Source organism: Lynx canadensis, chromosome B3 (assembly GCF_007474595.2).
Source record: "Lynx canadensis isolate LIC74 chromosome B3, mLynCan4.pri.v2, whole genome shotgun sequence".
Taxonomy (NCBI): domain Eukaryota; kingdom Metazoa; phylum Chordata; class Mammalia; order Carnivora; family Felidae; genus Lynx; species Lynx canadensis.
This window is the reverse complement of record NC_044308.2, coordinates 110,731,692-110,750,405: the sequence shown is the minus strand read 5'-3', so window position 1 is coordinate 110,750,405 and position 18,714 is coordinate 110,731,692. Positions and strand designations below refer to the sequence as shown.

The window sequence follows — 18,714 nt, the reverse complement described above, 5'->3', positions numbered from 1 at the left end:
ACCAATAATTCCTTAATATCAGATAGGCCCTTAGTAGTAAATTGCCATGATTATATATACATATATATATTTAATAATTTAATTTAATATATTTAATTTAATTAAATAATTTAATATATATTTAATTTAATATAATTTATAATTTATTTTATTTTTTATAAATTTAAAATAAATTTATTTATAAATATTAATTTATAATTAATTAATTATATTTATAATTAATTTAATTTAATATGTTTAATTTAATTTAATAATTTTATATATATATTTAATAATTGGTTTGTTTAAATCAGGATCCAAGCAAGGTCCACATACTGCATTTGACTGATATGCCTAAAGTTTTAACCTAAAGTTTCCTCTTCCCTCCTTTCTTCCTCCTTGTTACTTGTTGAAGAATAAGGTACATTTTTCCATAGAGTTCCCCCATTTTGGATTTTTCTGATTGAATTCCTCTAGTATTATTTAACATGTTGCTCCTCCCCTGAATTTCCCATAAATCAAATGTTAGATTTAGAGGCTCAATCTGATTTGGGTTTTGTTTTTTGGGGGGGGTTTGGGGAGAGTGGTTTGGCAGGAATATTTCTTTCTTTCTTTCTTTTTTTTTTTTTTTTACATTTAATTTTGAGAGAGAGAACACAATCAGGGGTGGGGCAGAGAGAGAGAGAGAGGGAGACACAGAATCCGAAGCAGGCTCCAGGCTCTGTGCTGTCAGTGCAGAGCCTGATACGGGGCTCGAACGCATGAACCGTGAGATCATGACCTGAGCTGAAGTGGGACGCTTAACCAACTGAGCCACCCAGGCACCCATGCAAGAACGTTTCATAGGTAGTGTTTCATATTCCCATTGGCGGCACTTGATGACTAGATGTCCCTCACAATGTTAACCACCACCGGCAATCAGTGCCTAAACCCACTATTCCACGGACGTTTTGCAAGATAGTAAGATTCTAACGCTATCATTCCTTCTACATTTATCACCTGGAATATTTCGACACAGAAACTTTCCCTCATCAACTATCTGGGTTGCCCTGGGCTACACTTGAAAGAGTTCACTGCCTGCCAGGGAAACAAGGCAAACTCAGATGCACCCGCCGTGCTGCGTGGTAAGTGTTCACCAAAGCATCAGTGCGGGAGGAAGATGGAGTGAGCAGGGGAAATGAGACAGGGGCTCCTCCTCCCCAGGGTCCTCGCTATTTCTGCAAGGATGATTATGAGCTGGCGGATTGCTGAGCCCTTAAGTTTCTACTTCACAATCGAGCTTACCTGCACACTTCCCCATTTTGGACTGAGCTTTCTCCTGACTCTGGAGTTCAGCTGTGAGAACAGGAACCCCACCTTATTCTTCTTGAATCCCTCATAGATCTAGCAAGGCACTGACTGCTGAGTAGGCTTTCCGTCAATGACTGACGACTGCTTGTACATTCAGGGTGCTAAACTATTTATCAATATCATAATCACCCTCCAAAGCACTTCTGAAGTATCTCTCTGGTCACAGGGCTGGATGAAATGATATAGCTCCACCCCTCATTAAGTCTCAAATCACCACAGATTGACATGAAGGAACCTGACATTTGAATCAGCCCTAAATGCATATACAAGTACACAGACATGTTCAAAAAGTAATATGCTCCTGCCAAATTGATTTCCAGAGTATATTCCCCGTCAGTGTGTGAGAATGCCTATTTCTCCAGCCTCCTGCCAACATTAGACATTGTCATTTCTTGAAATCTTTGCTAATTCTATAGGTGAAAATGGAATCATATGTTCTAATCTAGACATCCAACGAGTAGTGAGAACAAATACCTCTTCATATTGGCCATTTGTGCTTCTCCTTCTGTGGCTAATTACCTACTCACATCGTTTGCTCATCTTTTGACGTCTTTTGATGTCTCTATGTGCTGCCCGATGGGGGTGGGTGTTAGATGTCACCACTATGCAAGAAATTGGGGACGCTATTTTTTAATCTATTGTAAAAAAATAGAAAGTACACGTAAGCAAAAATGTTTAAAGAAAAATCATTCATGGGGTGCCTGGGTGGCTCAGTCAGTTAAGCGTCCGACTCTTGGTTTCAGCTCAAGTCATGATCTCGATGGTTTCACGGGTTCGGGCCCTGCATCGGGCTCCATGCTGACAGTGTGGAGCCCTGCCTGGGCTTCTCTGCCTCCCTCTCTCTCTTCTCCTCCCTCACTGGCACTCTGTCTCTCTCAAAATAAATAAATAAACTTAAAAAAAAAAAAAAAGAAGAAAAGAAAAATCATTCACAATCCTACTTCTCAGGCAGAATTGTTAATAATTTAGTTATTTCCTTCCAGACTTTCTATAAATATGTGTGTGTTTTAGACACGTGGGATCTCACTATATTCAGCTTTTCTGTAACCTGGTTTCTTCATAGGGCCATTTGCAATTTCTTCAAAGAATGACAAATCAATAATACAAAGATCAAAATAGAGTCCAATAATAAAAAAATAAGCAAAGTGTATGAGTTAGGTGAATAACCAGGTACCTGAGTTCAGACTGGTTTGCTCTCATCACTCACAGACTGGAGGTGAGGCTGGAGGGTCAGGCGTTGCTGAGGCAGATTAGAACTCCTACAAACAAGTACCTAAAAAGTGTTTTAACAAGTTTACCTGGCATCTGGAAAGCATTTTAAGATTCTGAGCTAAAAGACGGACAACTGAATTTTATCAATTAAGAAGAAACACCGAGAGACCATTGGCCTTCACCCAGAATTTATAACAAGGCGCTGTTACTTTTATTATCTGTAATACCTTAATATAGTACCTTGGGCTGGGAAATGCATTTACTCCAAGAAACAGGCATTTCTTATATTATGATTCCTGTGATAAATCAGGAAAGGAGATGCGATGTGAAGAGGTATTCACCCCTACTCTTATTTGGAAGTATAAACTAGAATGAACATACAAATCTATCTTTCACTGCCATAGAATTTGCAATGATTCAAAGAAATGATAATGCCCCAGTGAGGATTCTCACACAGAGATGGAGGTCGTGTGCTTTGGGACCAGCCTTCCGGGAGGAGATTGGGTAATAATAAGGTCTGGAGGATGAGTGTGCTCTTTGATGCAGCAATATCATTGCTGGGCTTTATCCTGAGAAAACCACCATCAGTTTGAGTGATAAAGTACGTATAAAATAAGGGATTGGGCAAGGACACAATGACAGATTCATACCACAGACTACTACAGGGGAATGAAAATCATATTTTAGGGGCACCTGGCTGGCTCAGTCAGTCAAGCATCCAACTCTTGATTTCGGCTCAGGTCATGATCTCATGGTCATGGGGTTGAACTCTGCATCAGGCTCTGCACTGAGCACGCAGCCTTCTTGGGATTCTTTCTCTCCCTCTCTCTGCCCCTACCCTGCTCATGCTGTCTCGAAATAAACATTTAAAAAAATATTTCAGCTGAGTATTGGCTGCTGTAGGAGAATGTGCACCATGCATTACCACGGGAAGAAGGCGGGGTGCGGACAACAGCACACAACACGACCCGGTTTTTGTCTGTGCATATGTGCACACGGATGACTGGAAGCGGATTCACGAAACATTGGCGATAACTTTTTTTTCCTCCTCTCTGTGCTTTTCTAAGGTTTTGTGTTTCTTTGTGTTTTCTAAGGGTTTTTGTTTTACACCAAACAAGGTTTACTTGTGTACATTAGGGGGAGGAGGGCTGATGTCATTACAAAGCATTTCTAAGAAGTATGGACTGATATGGGGCATCCACAAATAGATTTTGATTTAAAATAGCTAAAATTTTGATTTTAAATAGCTCCAGTGTTCTGATGCTGGCCAGTGAAGGCAGGAGAGGTGAGCCCCCTCAAGGTCCTAGGCTCGGGTGGCCACTCTTGTGCCAGGTTTCAGTGTGGCCTGACTTCTCAGGGTGAGGGCCGAGGCCCTTGGCCCAGGGCATTCTCTCTTTGCTCGGCTTAGGCAGCTGGGTTAGAGGCAGGAGAAGTAAAGGAAATGAGAACAAATCCTTCTGTACAAGGAGGAGGAGGAAGGCCAGGGTGCAAAGGAAGAGGTCTTGGACACTAAGGCCCTTGGCACAGCTCACCTGGACTGCCTCAGGTGTCACCCCCAGAGAGAAAGCCACCAGCATGTGCCCAAACTCAGAGACAAAGAACAACATGAGCCCGCTGCAAGACACAGACCGCTCTGGAGACGATCTGCAAATACAACAGGAGACGGTTCACCCTGTGCTCTTGGTTCCCTGAAACTGCTTGCTTTCTGCAACCTGAAACTTGTTCAGAGGCAGGAGGGGTGAATGAAAATGGCCCCGGAGGAGTCCAATTTATTTTTCTTACTTTGCATAAAAATCAGCTGGGCGATCAGAATGCCATAAACGACGTCCAAAATAGGATGATAGGGTCGGGCAGGCTGAATCCTGCAATAGTGATGTTTCAGATGCTCTAGATCTCTGGAGCAGGCAGCTTTAAAACAAAGGCCAAACAGAAAAGAATTCTGCAGTCACCAGCAGAAGGCTAAGCAGCAAGACCTCATCTTCCTGTGTAACGGAGAAGTCCTCACTATTCCTGAACCGACCCCGTGGTCCAGCTCAACGACACAAGGCCTCATGGCCCCGCAGTTTCCAGGTCTGAGCGCCGTGAGAACCCCTGGAAGCATTCCCTGGTACGCTCCACCCCTGTCTGCCTATCCAGACCCCTTACGTCTTCAAGACCCACCTCCGTGCCCACCTCTCACTGCCTCCACCTGATGGGCTCTCTCCCTTAAGCTCTAGTGCACTGTTTTTCTTGATTTGACATCCAGTCTCCTTTTTGAACCTGTATTTGTCTTATCTTTCCCCTGATGCCCAGAGAGCAACTTGCATAGAGGACAGCATGTTGTTCATCTCTGTGCCCACGTATCAGAATCCTACAGAGGTATCTGCCGAACATTTTTTAAATCGAATTTTTATTTTAGGACAATTTTACAACGTTTATTTATTTTTGGGACAGAGAGAGACAGAGCACGAACGGGGGAGGGGCAGAGAGAGAGGGAGACACAGAATCGGAAACAGGCTCCAGGCTCTGAGCTGTCAGCACAGAGCCCGACGCGGGGCTCGAACTCACGGACCGCGAGATCGTGACCTGGCTGAAGTCGGACGCTTAACCGACTGCGCCACCCAGGCGCCCCAGGACAATTTTAAATTTAAAGAAAAATTGCAAAGATAACATAGAGAATTCCTGTATACCTTACACCCGGTTTCCCCTATTATTAACATCTTACATTAGTATGGTATATTTGCCACAATTAATGAACCAATACTGATACATTACTATTAACTACAATCCACACCTTATTAAGATTTCCTTAATCTCTTCCTAATGTCCTTTTTCTATTTCAGGATTCTTTCCAAAATATTACATTTAAATTTTTTTTAATGTTTATTAATTTTTGACACAGAGAGAGAGAGAGAGAGAGCATGAGTGGGGGAGGGGCACAGAGAGGGAGACACAGAATGTGAAGCAGGCTCCAGGCTCTGAGCTGTCAGCACAGAGCCCAACGCGGGGCTTGAACTCACAGACCATGAGATCATGACCTGAGCCAAAGTCGGACGTTTAACCGACTGAGCCACCCAGGCGCCCCTATATTACATTACATTTAGTCATCATGTGGCAGTTTCTCATAATTTCCTTCTTTTCTTTAAATTGAGATATAAGTCACTTACTATAAAATTCACTCTTTTAAAGTGTACAATTCAGGGATAGTATATTCATCATGTATAACCATTAACACTATCTAATGCACATTTTTATCAGCCCCAAATCAAATCCTGCCTGTTAGCAGTCACTCACCATTCCCTCCTCCCCTCAGCCTCTGGCAACCACTAATCTACCTTGTCTTTATGGATTGCCCTATTCTAGACATTTCACACCATTGGAATCACAGGATATGTGGCTTTTTGTGTCTGGCTTCTTTCATACAGCATGATGTTTTTAAGCTTTATTCACATTGTAGCATGAATTAGTGCTTCATTCTTTATGGCTGCATAATATTCCATTGTATGGATATACCACATATTGTTTACCCATTCATCAATTGTTAGACATGTGGGTTATTCCAGTTTTTTTAATCTATTATGAATGGTATTTCTTTTTTTTTTTAATTTTTTTTTTTCAACGTTTATTTATTTTTGGGACAGAGAGAGACAGAGCACGAACAGGGGAGGGGCAGAGAGAGAGGGAGACACAGAATCGGAAACAGGCTCCAGGCTCTGAGCCATCAGCCCAGAGCCTGACGCGGGGCTCGAACTCACGGACCGCGAGATCGTGACCTGGCTGAAGTCGGACGCTTAACCGACTGCGCCACCCAGGCGCCCCTATGAATGGTATTTCTATGAACATTTGTGTACATGTGTTTATGAAACATCTGTTTTCAATTCTCTTGGGTATATGTCTAAGAGTAGAATTGCTAGGTCATAAGGTGATTCTATACTTAACTTTTTGAGGAACAGACAACCTTTTTCCAAAGTGGCTGCATCATTTTACATCCCCACCAGCAATGTTGTGAAGGTTCTAATTATTCCAGATCCTCATCAACACTTGTTTTTGTCTGGCTTTTTGCTTATAGCCATCCCAGTGGGTATGAAATGGTATCTCATTGTGGTTTTGATTTGCATTTCCATAATGACTAATAACGTTCAGCATTTTTTCATGTGCTTATGGCCAATTTCATGTCCTCCTTGGAATAATACCTGTTCAAATTCTTTGCCCTTTTAAAAATTTGATTATTTGAGAATATGCTTGATGGAACGAACAGCAGGCTAGAAGAAGCAGAGGAATGAATTAGTGACCCCAAAGACAGTAATGGAAAGTAATCAAGCTGAACAAAAGACAGAAAAAAGAATTATGCAAAACAAGAATAGACTTAGAAAACCCAGTGACTCCATCAAATGTAATAACATTTGTATTATAGGAGTCCCAGAAGGAGAAGACAGAGAAAAGGGGACAGAGAATTTATTTGAAGAAGTAATACCTGAAAACTTCCTTAATCTGAGGAAGGAAACAGATATCCAGATCCAGGAAGCACATAGAACTCCCAACAAAATCAATAAAAGCAGATCCATGTCAAGACAGATTATAATTAAAATGGCAAAATATAGTGATAAGGAAAAAATATTGGGGCACCTGGCTGGCTCAGTCAGTTAAGTGTCTGTCTCTTGGTTTTAGCTCGGGTCATGATCTCATGATTTGCGGGATTGAGCTCCATGTAAGGAGCTTGAGATTTTCTCTCTCTCCCTCTCTCTGTCCCTCCCCTACTCTCATGCTCTTTCTGTCTCTCTCTCACAATAAATAAACTTTAAAAAAAATGTTAAAAGCAGCAAGATAGGGGCGCCTGGGTGGCGCAGTCGGTTAAGCGTCCGACTTCAGCCAGGTCACGATCTCGCGGTCCGTGAGTTCAAGCCCCGCACGATCTCGCGGTCCGTGAGTTCGAGCCCCGCGTCGGGCTCTGGGCTGATGGCTCAGAGCCTGGAGCCTGTTTCCGATTCTGTGTCTCCCTCTCTCTCTGCCCCTCCCCCGTTCATGCTCTGTCTCTCTCTGTCCCAAAAATAAATTAATGTTGAAAAAAAAATTAAAAAAAAAAAAAAAAAAAAAAAAAAAAAAACAGCAAGAAAAAAAAAAAAAAAAAGGAAACCCCATAAAGCTGTCAGCAGATTTTTCAGCAGAAACTTTCCAAGCCAGAAAGGAGGCATGATATATTCAAAGTGATGAATGGGAAAAACCTGCAGCTAAGAATACTCTATACATGCACGCTTGGGTGGCTCAGTTGGTTAAGCATCCGACTTCGGCTCAGGTCATGATCTCATAGTTCAGGGGTTCAAGCCCCAGGTCAGGCTCTATGCTGACCACTCAGAGCCTGGAGCCTGCTTCAGATTCTGTGTCTCCCTCTCTCTCTGCCCCTCCCTGTCTTACGCTCTGGCTCTCTCTCAAAAATAAACAAACATTAAAAAAAAAAAACACCACTCTATCCAGCAAGGCTATCATTTAGAATAAAAGGAGAGATGGTTTCCCAGACAAACAAAAACTAAAGGAGTTTATGACCATTAAACCAGCCCTGCAAGAAAAACTAAAGGGGACTTTTTGAGTGGAAAGGAAAGACCAAAAATGGCAGTTTGAAGGTCGGAAACACAAAAGCAGTAAAAATGAATATTCTATTTAAAAAATCATTCAAGGAACTCACAAAATAAAAGGATATAAAATATGACACTATATACCTAAAATGTGGGAGGAGAGGAGTAAAGAATGGGCTCAACCTTAAATGACCATCAAATTAATAATATAGGCTGCTACGTGCAGAGGAAGTTATAAACAAACCTAATGGTAACCACAAATCAAAAACCACTAATAAATATGCAAAGAATAAAGAGAAAGAAAATAAAATATATCACTAAAGAAAACCAGCAAACCATGAAAGAAGACAAGAGAGGGTCAGAGAAAATCTTCAGAAAGTAATAAAATAGCAATAAATACATATCTATTGATAATTACTTTGAATGTAAATGGACTAAATGCTCCAATAAAGAAACATAGGGCAACAGAATGGATAAAACACAAGACCCATCTATTTGCTGCCTACAAAAGACTAATTTTAGACCTAAGGACACCTGCAGATTGAAAGTGAGAGGGTGGAGAAACATTTATCATGCAAATGGATGTCAAAAGAAAGCCAGAGTACAATACTTATATTGGACAAAATAGACTTTAAAACGAAGACTATAACAAGAGTCAAAGAAGGACATTAAGAAGGGGACAATCCAACAAGAAGATGTAACAATTATAAATATTTATTCAACAGAGATCTGCTTGGGATTCAATCTTCTCCCTTTCTCTCTGCTCCTCGTGAACGCACATGTGCTCTCCTTCTCTCAAAATAAATAAACTTTAAAAAAAACATAAAGAAACTAATCGATAATACAACAGTAGTAGGGGATTTTAACACCCCACTTACATCAATGGACAGACCATTTAAACAAAATCAACAAGGAAATAATGGCTTTGTTTTCTTTTTTTTTTTTTCAAAGTTTTATTTATTTTTAAAGAGAGAGAGAGAGCAGGGGAGAGGCAGAGAGAGAGGGACAGAGAGAGAATCATGAGCAGGCTCTGCATTGTCAGTGTGGAGCCTGACATGGGGCTCAAACCCATGAACTGAGAAATCATGACCTGAACTGAAACCAGGAGTCAGATGCTTAACTGACTGAGCCACCCAGGTGCCCTGGAAAAAATGGCTTTGAATGACACACTGAATCAGATGGATTTAACAGACATATTCAGAACATTCCATCCTAAAACAGCAGAATACACATTCTTTTCAAGTGCACATGGAACATTCTCCAGAACAGATCACATATTAGGCCACAAAACAAGCCTCAACAAATTAAAAAAGATCAAAGTCATACCATGCATCTTTTCTGACTACAACACTATGAAACTAGAAGTCAACCACAAGAAAAAATCTGGAAAGACCACAAATACATAGACATAAATAGCATGCTACTAAACAATGAATGAGTAAACCAAGAGATAAAAAAGAAATTAAAAAGTACATGGAAACAAATGAAAATGAAAACACAATGTTTCAAAACGTTTGGGATACAGCAAAAGTGGTTCCAATAGAGACTTTATAGCAATACAGGCTTATCTCAAGAAGCTAGAAAAATCTCAAATAAACAACCTAACCTTACACCTAAAGGAGCTATAAAAAGAACAAACAAAACTTAAAACAAGCAAAGGAAGGAAATAATAAAGATTAGAGCAGAAATAAATGATACCGAAACTAAAACAAACAAACAATAAAATAGATCAATGAAACCAGGAACTGGTTCTTTGAAAAAAGGTTATTAAAATTGATAAACTTCTGGTCAGGCTTATCAAGAAAAAAAGAGAAAAATCCCAAATAAATAAAATCACAAATGAGAGGAGAAATAACAACCAACACCACAGAAATACAAACAATTACAAGAGAATACTGTGAAAAACTATATGCCAACAAATTGGGACAACCGAGAAGAAATGGATAAATTCCTAGAAACGTACAACCTACCAAAACTGAAACAGGACAAAATAGAAAATTTGAACAGTCTGATTACCAGCAAAGAAATTGAACCAGTATTCAACAATCTCCCAACAAACAAAAGTCCAGGATCAGATGGCTTCAAAGGCAAATTCTACCAAACATTTATTATTTTTTTTTTTTAATTTTTTTTTTTCAACGTTTATTTATTTTTGGGACAGAGGGAGACAGAGCATGAACGGGGGAGGGGCAGAGAGAGAGGGAGACACAGAATCGGAAACAGGCTCCAGGCTCTGAGCCATCAGCCCAGAGCCCGACGCGGGGCTCGAACTCCCGGACCGCGAGATCGTGACCTGGCTGAAGTCGGATGCTTAACCGACTGCGCCACCCAGGCGCCCCTCTACCAAACATTTAAAGAAGAGTTAATACCTATTCTTCTCAAAGTATTCCAAAAAGTAGAAAAAGAAGGAAAACTTCCAAATTCATTTTATGAGGCCAGCATTACCCTGATATCAAAATCAGATAAAGATACCACAAAAGAGAGAGATAGAGAGAGAGAGAACTACAGGCCAATATCTATAATGAACACAGATGCATAAATCCTCAACAAAATAGTAGCAAACCAAATCCAAGAATACATTTAAAAACTCACTTATCACAATCAAATGATATTTATTCCTGGGTTGCAAAGGTGGTTCAATACTCAAAAATCAGTCGATGTGATACAGCACATCAATAATAGAGAAAGAATAAAAACCATATGATAATTTCAATAGACACAGAAAAAGCATTTGACAAAGTACAGCATCCATTCATGAAAAAAGCCCTCTGCAAAGTAGGTCTAGAGGGAACATGTCTCAACATAAGAGAGGTCATATACGAAAAACCCAGATCCCTGATCCACAGAAACTGTGAGACAATAAATGTTACTCTTTTAAGCCACTATGTTTTGGGGTAATTTGTTTCACAGCAATAGGTAACTAATACAGTTAGGAGTACTTCCCTCCTCGCTTCCCACTGCTCTGATCCCATGTGCCTTCGAGTCTTACTTCCTCAGGGATGACTTCTCCTTCCTCTGCCCATTTCTCACATACCAGCAAGTCTCTGGTTACACACTCTTGGCATTCTTTTTCTCTTGTGCGGTATTCATCCCCACTTGATTAGTTCAATGTCTGAGTATGTTTCCCGTCTGTCTCTCCCCAAGACTTGTTGGTTCCAAGTCAGAGCTGGCTATATTTTTTCCACACTGAATTCCTAGCACCAAACATGGTGCCCAGCACAGAGTGGGGATATACCAACTATGGAATGAAAAAATGAGTAAACAAATGAAGGAATTGATAAATGATGTACACCAAAGCCTCGTTGTTCAGAAGGGAGGTAGAGAAAAGCCTAACACCCTAGGAAAGATAGTTATAAAAGTCTCATAATTCCCAGGTTTTATTTTAAAATACCAAAAACTAGGGGCACCTGGGTGGCTCAGTCGATTAAGTGTCTGACTTCAGCTCAGGTCATGATCTGCCGGTTCATGAGTTTGAGCCTCGTGTCAGGCTCTATGCTGACAGCTCAGAGCCTGGAGCCTGCTTTGGATTCTGTGTCTCCCTCTCTCTCTTCTCCTCCCCTGCTCACACTCTGTCTGTGTCTCTGTGTCTGTCTCTCTCTCAAAAATAAACATTAAAAATTTTTTAAACATTTTTAAATATAAAAAAATAAAAACCAAAAATAAAACCATGTCAACATATTCTAGATAGAAACTTGTCATGACGGAGTGTATTATAACCAAATTCTCTACGTAAAAGTCCAACAGAAGTTAGTTCATAGCCCGCGATTTTGATAAAAACTTTGCAGTTTTAATGGGAGTCGTCACCAGAATTGACGTGGATGGTAAAGAATAACAGCATGAAGACAGAGGGTATGTTGAAGCCATCCTGCGTTAGCCATAGGCTGGAGTTGATGTGCCTCTGCTCTTGATATTAAATCTGGGGAAGGTGTCCAGTTTTCTCTGTGAAATGAACGCATTTTTAGCTAAAGGCTAACAGGAGGATTTTTTTTTAATGTTTATTTTGAGAGAGCGAGAGAGAGCACATGTGCAAGTGGAGGAGGGGCAGAGAGAGAAGGAGAGAGAGAATCCCAAGCAGGCTCCATGCTGTCAGCACAGAGCCCAATGCAGGGCTCGATCTCACGAACCTGAGAGATCATGACCTGAGCTGAAATGAAGAGTCAGACGCTTAACCAACAGAGCCACCCAGGTGCCCGAGGAGGATTTTGAAGCTTGAGGATAAACTTTGTGACCACAGAAAGATTAATTCAATCCAGTTGTTTTAACAGGTGAAACTCCTACAGGACTTTAAAATGGTAACATAGAACCAGTGGCTCTGTATTCCACATAGTGGAGTGCTTTCCTGAGTGATTTCTAATCGTCGTCTGCCAGATAACATCCAACTCACTCCCTAGTGGACATTTACCTGTCCTTTGCATTCTGCTCCACTGTGCTCTTGCCTTTCCTCACAGGGCACACTTTTTCATCTCTGTGTCCTTGCACACGTTCTTTCTTGACCGGAAGTCTCCCTTTCGTGTCACCCAATCCCTGCAAAGCCAAATTCGAGTCAGAATGCTCCCAGTCCCCCTAGAAGTGATTGTTCTTCTGCTCGGTCCTCTTAGGGCACTTGGTTTTTATCTCTTTCGTGGCCTCTAATACATTTAAAATTGTCTTGTGAGCAGGTGTGTATTTTATTTATCTTCTCTACCATCCAGACCTGAGGATATGGTCTCTGTCTTGATGATCCCTTTTCCCTACATAACCCACCACAAGGCTTTGGATGGAGCAGAGGCTTTTTTTTTTTTTTAATGTTTATTTTTGAGAGACACAGAGAGACTGAGTGAGAACTGGGGAGGGGCGGAGAGAGAGGGAAACAGAATCCTAAGCAGGCTCCAGGCTCTGAGCTGTCAGCACAGAGCCCAACGCAGGGCTCGGATCCATGAACTGTGAGTTCATGACCTAAGCCGAAGTTGGACGCTTAACCAACTAAGCCATCCAGGCACACCTAGAGCAGAGGCTCAATACGTATTTGTTGTCAAATGAGTAAACGAAAGAATGAATGAAACGTATATGTTAAAAGGGTTTGAAATGAGCAAGATATACTTTATATCTCAATGCAAAAAATAACATAGCCATCGAGATTTAATTTTAAAAACATTTTATTTCCCTTATAAAATTTCATTTTCAAATGTACCAAAGATACTCTCATAAAGTAAAAATGAACTTAGAAACAAACAAACAGAATGTTTCTTTTATTTTTTTAGGTGTTTTATTTATTTTTGAGAGAGCACAAGCAGGGGAGTGGCAGAGAGAAAGGGAGACAGAGGAGCCGAAGCAGGCTCTGCGCTGACAGCAGCAAGCCCAGCATTGGGCTTGAACTCACGAACTGCAAGATCGCGACATGAGTTGAAGTCGGATGCTCAACCAACTGAGCCACCCAGGCGCCCCCTAAACAGACTGTCTCTTCACTAGTCTACCAGAACACTGGTTAAACGTTCTAATACGTTACTCTAAATAGTCACATAGAAGCCAAGGAAGTAACTAAATAACAAAGCAAACTAGTAAATATAGGAAAATGAGCTTTTCAAGAGCTTTCTGAAATTTCTTTTAATAGTCCACTGTTGAACCTTTAACAAAATAATTTGAACAATTTAAAAAGCGTAATAATAATAAATATTAGTCCTATATAAAGTGATTAAGTTGAAGTAGTTTACTTCAAATGCAGGGACTTAATTACAGAACTGGAATGTACCAGGTTATTTAGGGAATGTTGTTTGAGAGGACAATGTTCTCGTGACTAAGTCCAGTGTATCCTGGATCCTCATGTTATTTCTTTCTATCAGGGAAGAATGTATCCCAGACATTCTTTTGTTTTCTTCTGGTTCAAGGGGGAGGAGGGTATGGGGGTTGAACTGACTTCGAGGCTCCCCCAAGATGCCAACTCTGTGAAAAGAATTATTGGTATAGCTGAAGCAGTGTGGCCAAAGAATGAGGTGTATGGCTGTGGTTGTGTGCTTGTGTGTAAGCTACACACATACATACACACATGCACATATTACACACACACATAGAAGTTTTCCGTTTCCATGAACTACCACTGTGATTTTAAATAGGGGTCCAAAAGCAGCCCACAGTAAGATTTTGTAATGGTTCTCCTCACACTTACCAGAGATATGTCTTCTAATGGAAAACCCTCAGCTTATGGAGTTTGCTACTCCCTCCTCCAACTGAGAACTATTTGAAGGCTAGCATAACTTTCTAGCAATGTTTTCTAGTCTAGATGGGTGTACCAAGAGCTGCCTGGGAAAGGAAGCAGGTACAGAGGGGAGGGGGTGGGTAGGAAGGTGGTGCTTTCATCTTCGTTCAACTTTCTGGCCTTGGCACGGCGTCTAAACCCCTGCCCCTCCCAGCCCAACCTAGCACACAACCCAGGGCTCTCCTTTCTCTCTCCTTGGACCACTTACTTTGGCATGAGCACAGAGTCCAGACTTTCCATGTGCTCTTGCATCGGGGCCGGGAGTTTGACGACTCCTTGATGATACTTTTTCTCAAAGATATTCTGAGCTTTTTCTCTGAGAGATGGCAGCAGTGTAGACATGACCGGAGAGCGCATGTTAATGGCTTTTTTAATTGCTGGGCGTTTCGCCATCATTCTCCTGGGTGGGAAGAGGTAACATTTAGGTTACATCATCCAGTTTTCTAGAAATGTTCTCGAGCTTTGGAAAGTCAAAATGTCATACCTGAATTGTACAAAAGTCATGCGTTTCTTTTCCCCTCCTGATTCTTCCTCCTCACGCTTCCTCCGAGGAATGTTGAACATATTGGTACGAAAGAGCCTTCCTATTTCTTCCTCAATCTCTGTGAAGTGTTGACGTCGGAACACAATCCAAGCTACATATGTACAGAAAGTGTAAAAGGACTACAACAGAAAACAGACAAGAATCACAGTGCACAGCTATGGTGGTAGGAACTCTCACCTGTCTATAGAACATTGCTAAGCAGACACGAACCCAGATAACCCAATTTCTGCACATTCCTGAAAAGTGGTGGCAAATTACACATGTACTCACCTTTGCAGGAGGAAAATTTAAGATATGGCATATAGCTTGTTAGCATCCTTTGAAGAAAAGATATTCACTAAAAATAAGTGCCTGACACATGGCTATTGGTTCTTGGTCTACTTCATGTTTCATATAAAAGAGAAAAGCCCCAAAAGGTAACTGACTCACCTCAAAGAATTTCCAGTCTTTCTGTGTATCTGATCTTTTCTCCCTGCAATACAAAAAATCACAACTATACGTGGAGAGGGAAGTTCGATCTTTCAGCGATCTGGGCAAGCCCCTATCTTCAAAAGGATCAATACCCGTGGCCCCAAGGCTATTTAGCCGCATAAATGCTATCAAAAGGCATTGATGAATCCCAGTTATCTTTTTCTTCAACTTCTTAGGTTATCCAGATCAACACCCAATGCAAATTCAGGATAAACAAGACAGCAGGAAATGAACGTTTTTTTTTGGTGATGTGAGCATCGGGGAGTAAGGAGAGAGGGAAGGTGGTAAGGAGGTAACACGGGGTGTTACTAGGTAGGGAAATAAAGAACTAGAGGGTAAATCTAAAACGGAGAAAAAGACAAAGAATCAAATCTTAAACAAAAAGAAAATGATAAAAAAATATTTTCAAAAATGTCTAGTCGACTGGGACACCAGTCTGTTCTTCCTTCTAGATGCAGTATGCACGTTGAGCCTTGTCTCCTAAAGGCAGGCATCTGCTCAGGAGTCCTTGTAACACAAATTCAATGTTAAGGATACTGTACTTACATGGGCACACTTACTGAGTTTGGCTCCCTCCCTAAGATGGGCCATTCTAGTTCTGATTCCCAGCCTGAGGACAGCAGGCATGGCCGGCGGAGGACTGGAGAACTGATGGAGAAGGGCCGTGCACCTTCAATCACTTGATCCCTCAAGGGGGCCAACGCTAGACCCAGGCACTCCAAGGCTGATTCTGGTTTCGCTTCTGCTTCTTGCTTTCAGAGTCAGAGACTCCAAGGATTGGCCCTTGTTATCAGACTTTCAAGAACCATCCTGAACTCTGGTGGTCTGGGGCAGAAGACCCAAACCCCTCAGGACCTCCAGCCTTCTCACAGGAACTGCATGGTCTGTGCGAGCCTACGTTAGCCCTCTATTTGAGGGAAACACTGAAGAAGTGGTTCAGCTTTTACCGGGGTGGACCCCTCCCCTCCTGCAGCATCTTCATTCACACACTGGTTTCCTCACGTGCAAGTCTTCAACAAGGAGCTAAGGCAATAAATACAGTGAGCGTGTACGAAGTACGGACTATGTGGCAAGCATTATGCTAAACCATTTAAATGATCGTATTTAGTCCTCATAAGATCCCTATGGTGTAGTCAGCATTATCGTTCTCACTTTACAGCTGAGGAGACTGAAGTCCAAAGACATATTTAATTAGGGACAGAGTCTGTACTAGAACTTGGGCCTGTCACAGCTCCACAACTGTCCCTGTAACCGGAATGCTAGAGAAAAAAGCTTTTCCTTGAGAATATTTTGCAGAACAAAAACGTTAAACTACAGAGCCTAGCACAAGCTTTTGGGACAAGCCTCAGTGTCCTTCTGTGCCACCTGAGGCCCCCACCTGACAGGAGTGCTCATGTGGCATTTCCCCCCTTCCACGGCCTCTGCCAGCTGAAACCAGACACCCTGCAGACAAACCAACCAAACTCAGTTTCTGGAATACCAAGTCAGCTTGCCTTCTGGGAGAAGACTGAGAGCAGCACTTGCGTTTGTACAACTCAAACCAGCACCATCTTAGTGAGGTTTTGAAATGACACAGAGATTGCACAGGAAACACACACTTTCTCCTCTTCTCTTTTCTTCTTCTCTTTTTAAACGTTAGAAGAGAAGGTACCATGAACCTCTTCTCCTTCCCCTCAAGTTGCCATAAAACTGGGACTTCTTCTCCCTTAAAGCCTAAACCAAACTAATGTAGCCTACACTGTGGAAATCAAGTACAATATGTAACGGGCTTCTTCTTACCATTCTGATTTAGCTCCGCATATAAACCTGAAATGAGTCCAGGAAATGGAGGCAGAAAATGAGCACATTTGGGAACCTCCTAGTTTGATCTGCAAATTCATCTCTTAGTGAATTTTGAGTCGTTTTTCTCTTCAATTTTATTTCATAATTTTTATGTTAGGTACATAATAATTATAAATTGATTATAAATTTCAAATTTTACTGAGTATAAATAACAAATTTAAACACTCCAAATCCTCAAATTGAAATAGGGTCTAAAAAAATTTTTTTTAATGTTCATTTATTTTTGAGAGAGAGAGAGAGAGAGAGACACACACACAGAGCATGAGCAGGGGAAGGGAAGGGGGGGGGGGGGACACAGAATCTGAAGCAGGCTCCAGGCTCTGAGTCGTCAGCACACAGCCCAATGCAGGGCTCGAACTCATGAACCATGAGATCATAATCTGAGCCAGACACTTAACTGACTGAGCGAGAGAGAGAGAGAGAGAGAGAGAGAGAGAGAGAAAGAGAATCTTAAGCAGGCTCCACACTCAACATGAAGCCCAATACGGGGCTCAATCCCACGACCCTGGATCATGACCTGAGCCGAAATCAAGAGTCAGACACTCAACTGACTGAGCCACCCAGGTGCGCCCACAAATGTAATTTTAAAATTTCTGGTAGCCACAGTAAAAAGAAACATGTGTAATTAATTTTAACAATACATTTATTGTATCCAAACCCTCAAATATTATTTTAATACGTAATCAATATTTTAGAATGATTAATGAGGTATTTCATCCATTTTTAGACTTTTCTGTACAGTGTATGTTTTACATTTATGGCACCTTTAAATATGGACCAGCTACATTCCAAGGGCTCAACAGCCCTTGCTAGTTGAGCTACCAACTAGCTAGTTGACTAGTTGCTACCAAGCTAGTCAGCAAAAATGCTGCACATTTCACCGGCAAGGTCAGGCTCCAAAGGAAAGAGGGGAAAGCCAGCTTGGCGATAAATCCACAGATTTTCAGTGGCCTATTATCATGCTTTCTTATCCTTCTTGCTACATTAGACTCTTAGCACTAAGCCAAAATGAAGAAAATATATCATATTTTTAGTCATTCCTGGAAAAAAAAGCCTAGGGCCAAACCTAAAGGGTTCCGGTTCCAAGAGAAGAAAAGTTATGATTCTCACTTATGTCATGTTATGTTCCCATTCCCCGTGCTGCTTTGGGTGAAACTGGGTTTAAATGAGGGTCAAGGGTTAGTCTGCACAAAGGAAGAGAAATATAAAAGGAATGTATTTGGGGGGAGGGGAAAGAGACCTTACTGCATGTGACTGGGGGGGTGGGAATAGGAAATGGGGCTTAAGGATGATTTATACACTGAGCTTTAATGAACCCCTTTCTCCTTATGCTCATCTGCACACCAGCCTCTCTGGTCAGCCATGAGGTGCCAGCTGCAAAGGAGGGAGGTGGAAATCCTAGGGTACAGATGGGGGTGGAGCCCAAATTGGCCATAACCAAAGAATACGTCTAATTCTATGGCGGGAGCCACACAGAGAGAGGTTTTCTTATCTATCCTGGAAAACAGAGATCTTTTACTGAATATGTTCATCAA

At 41.4% G+C, this 18,714-nt stretch overlaps 1 protein-coding gene across 5 annotated transcripts in view; it reads right to left on the bottom strand.

The window, feature by feature from the left end:
• PPP1R36 (protein phosphatase 1 regulatory subunit 36) overlaps positions 1-18,714 on the bottom strand; it is a 60,547-nt gene that overhangs the window by 16,310 nt on the left and 25,523 nt on the right. For 2 of the 5 annotated variants that reach the window (XM_032593376.1, XM_030319300.2), the window contains 5 exons: positions 15,296-15,338; positions 14,807-14,985; positions 14,531-14,722; positions 4,324-4,449; positions 4,074-4,185 (listed from right to left, as the gene is read on the bottom strand). In XM_032593376.1, coding sequence (XP_032449267.1) covers positions 4,074-4,185; positions 4,324-4,449; positions 14,531-14,722; positions 14,807-14,985; positions 15,296-15,338 — 652 coding nt within the window. Of the gene's footprint in view, positions 1-4,073; positions 4,186-4,323; positions 4,450-12,492; positions 12,615-13,467; positions 14,010-14,530; positions 14,723-14,806; positions 14,986-15,295; positions 15,339-18,714 lie in introns of those variants that run through there. The other 3 variants (XM_030319304.1, XM_030319305.1, XM_030319303.1) reach the window with 3 other exon arrangements.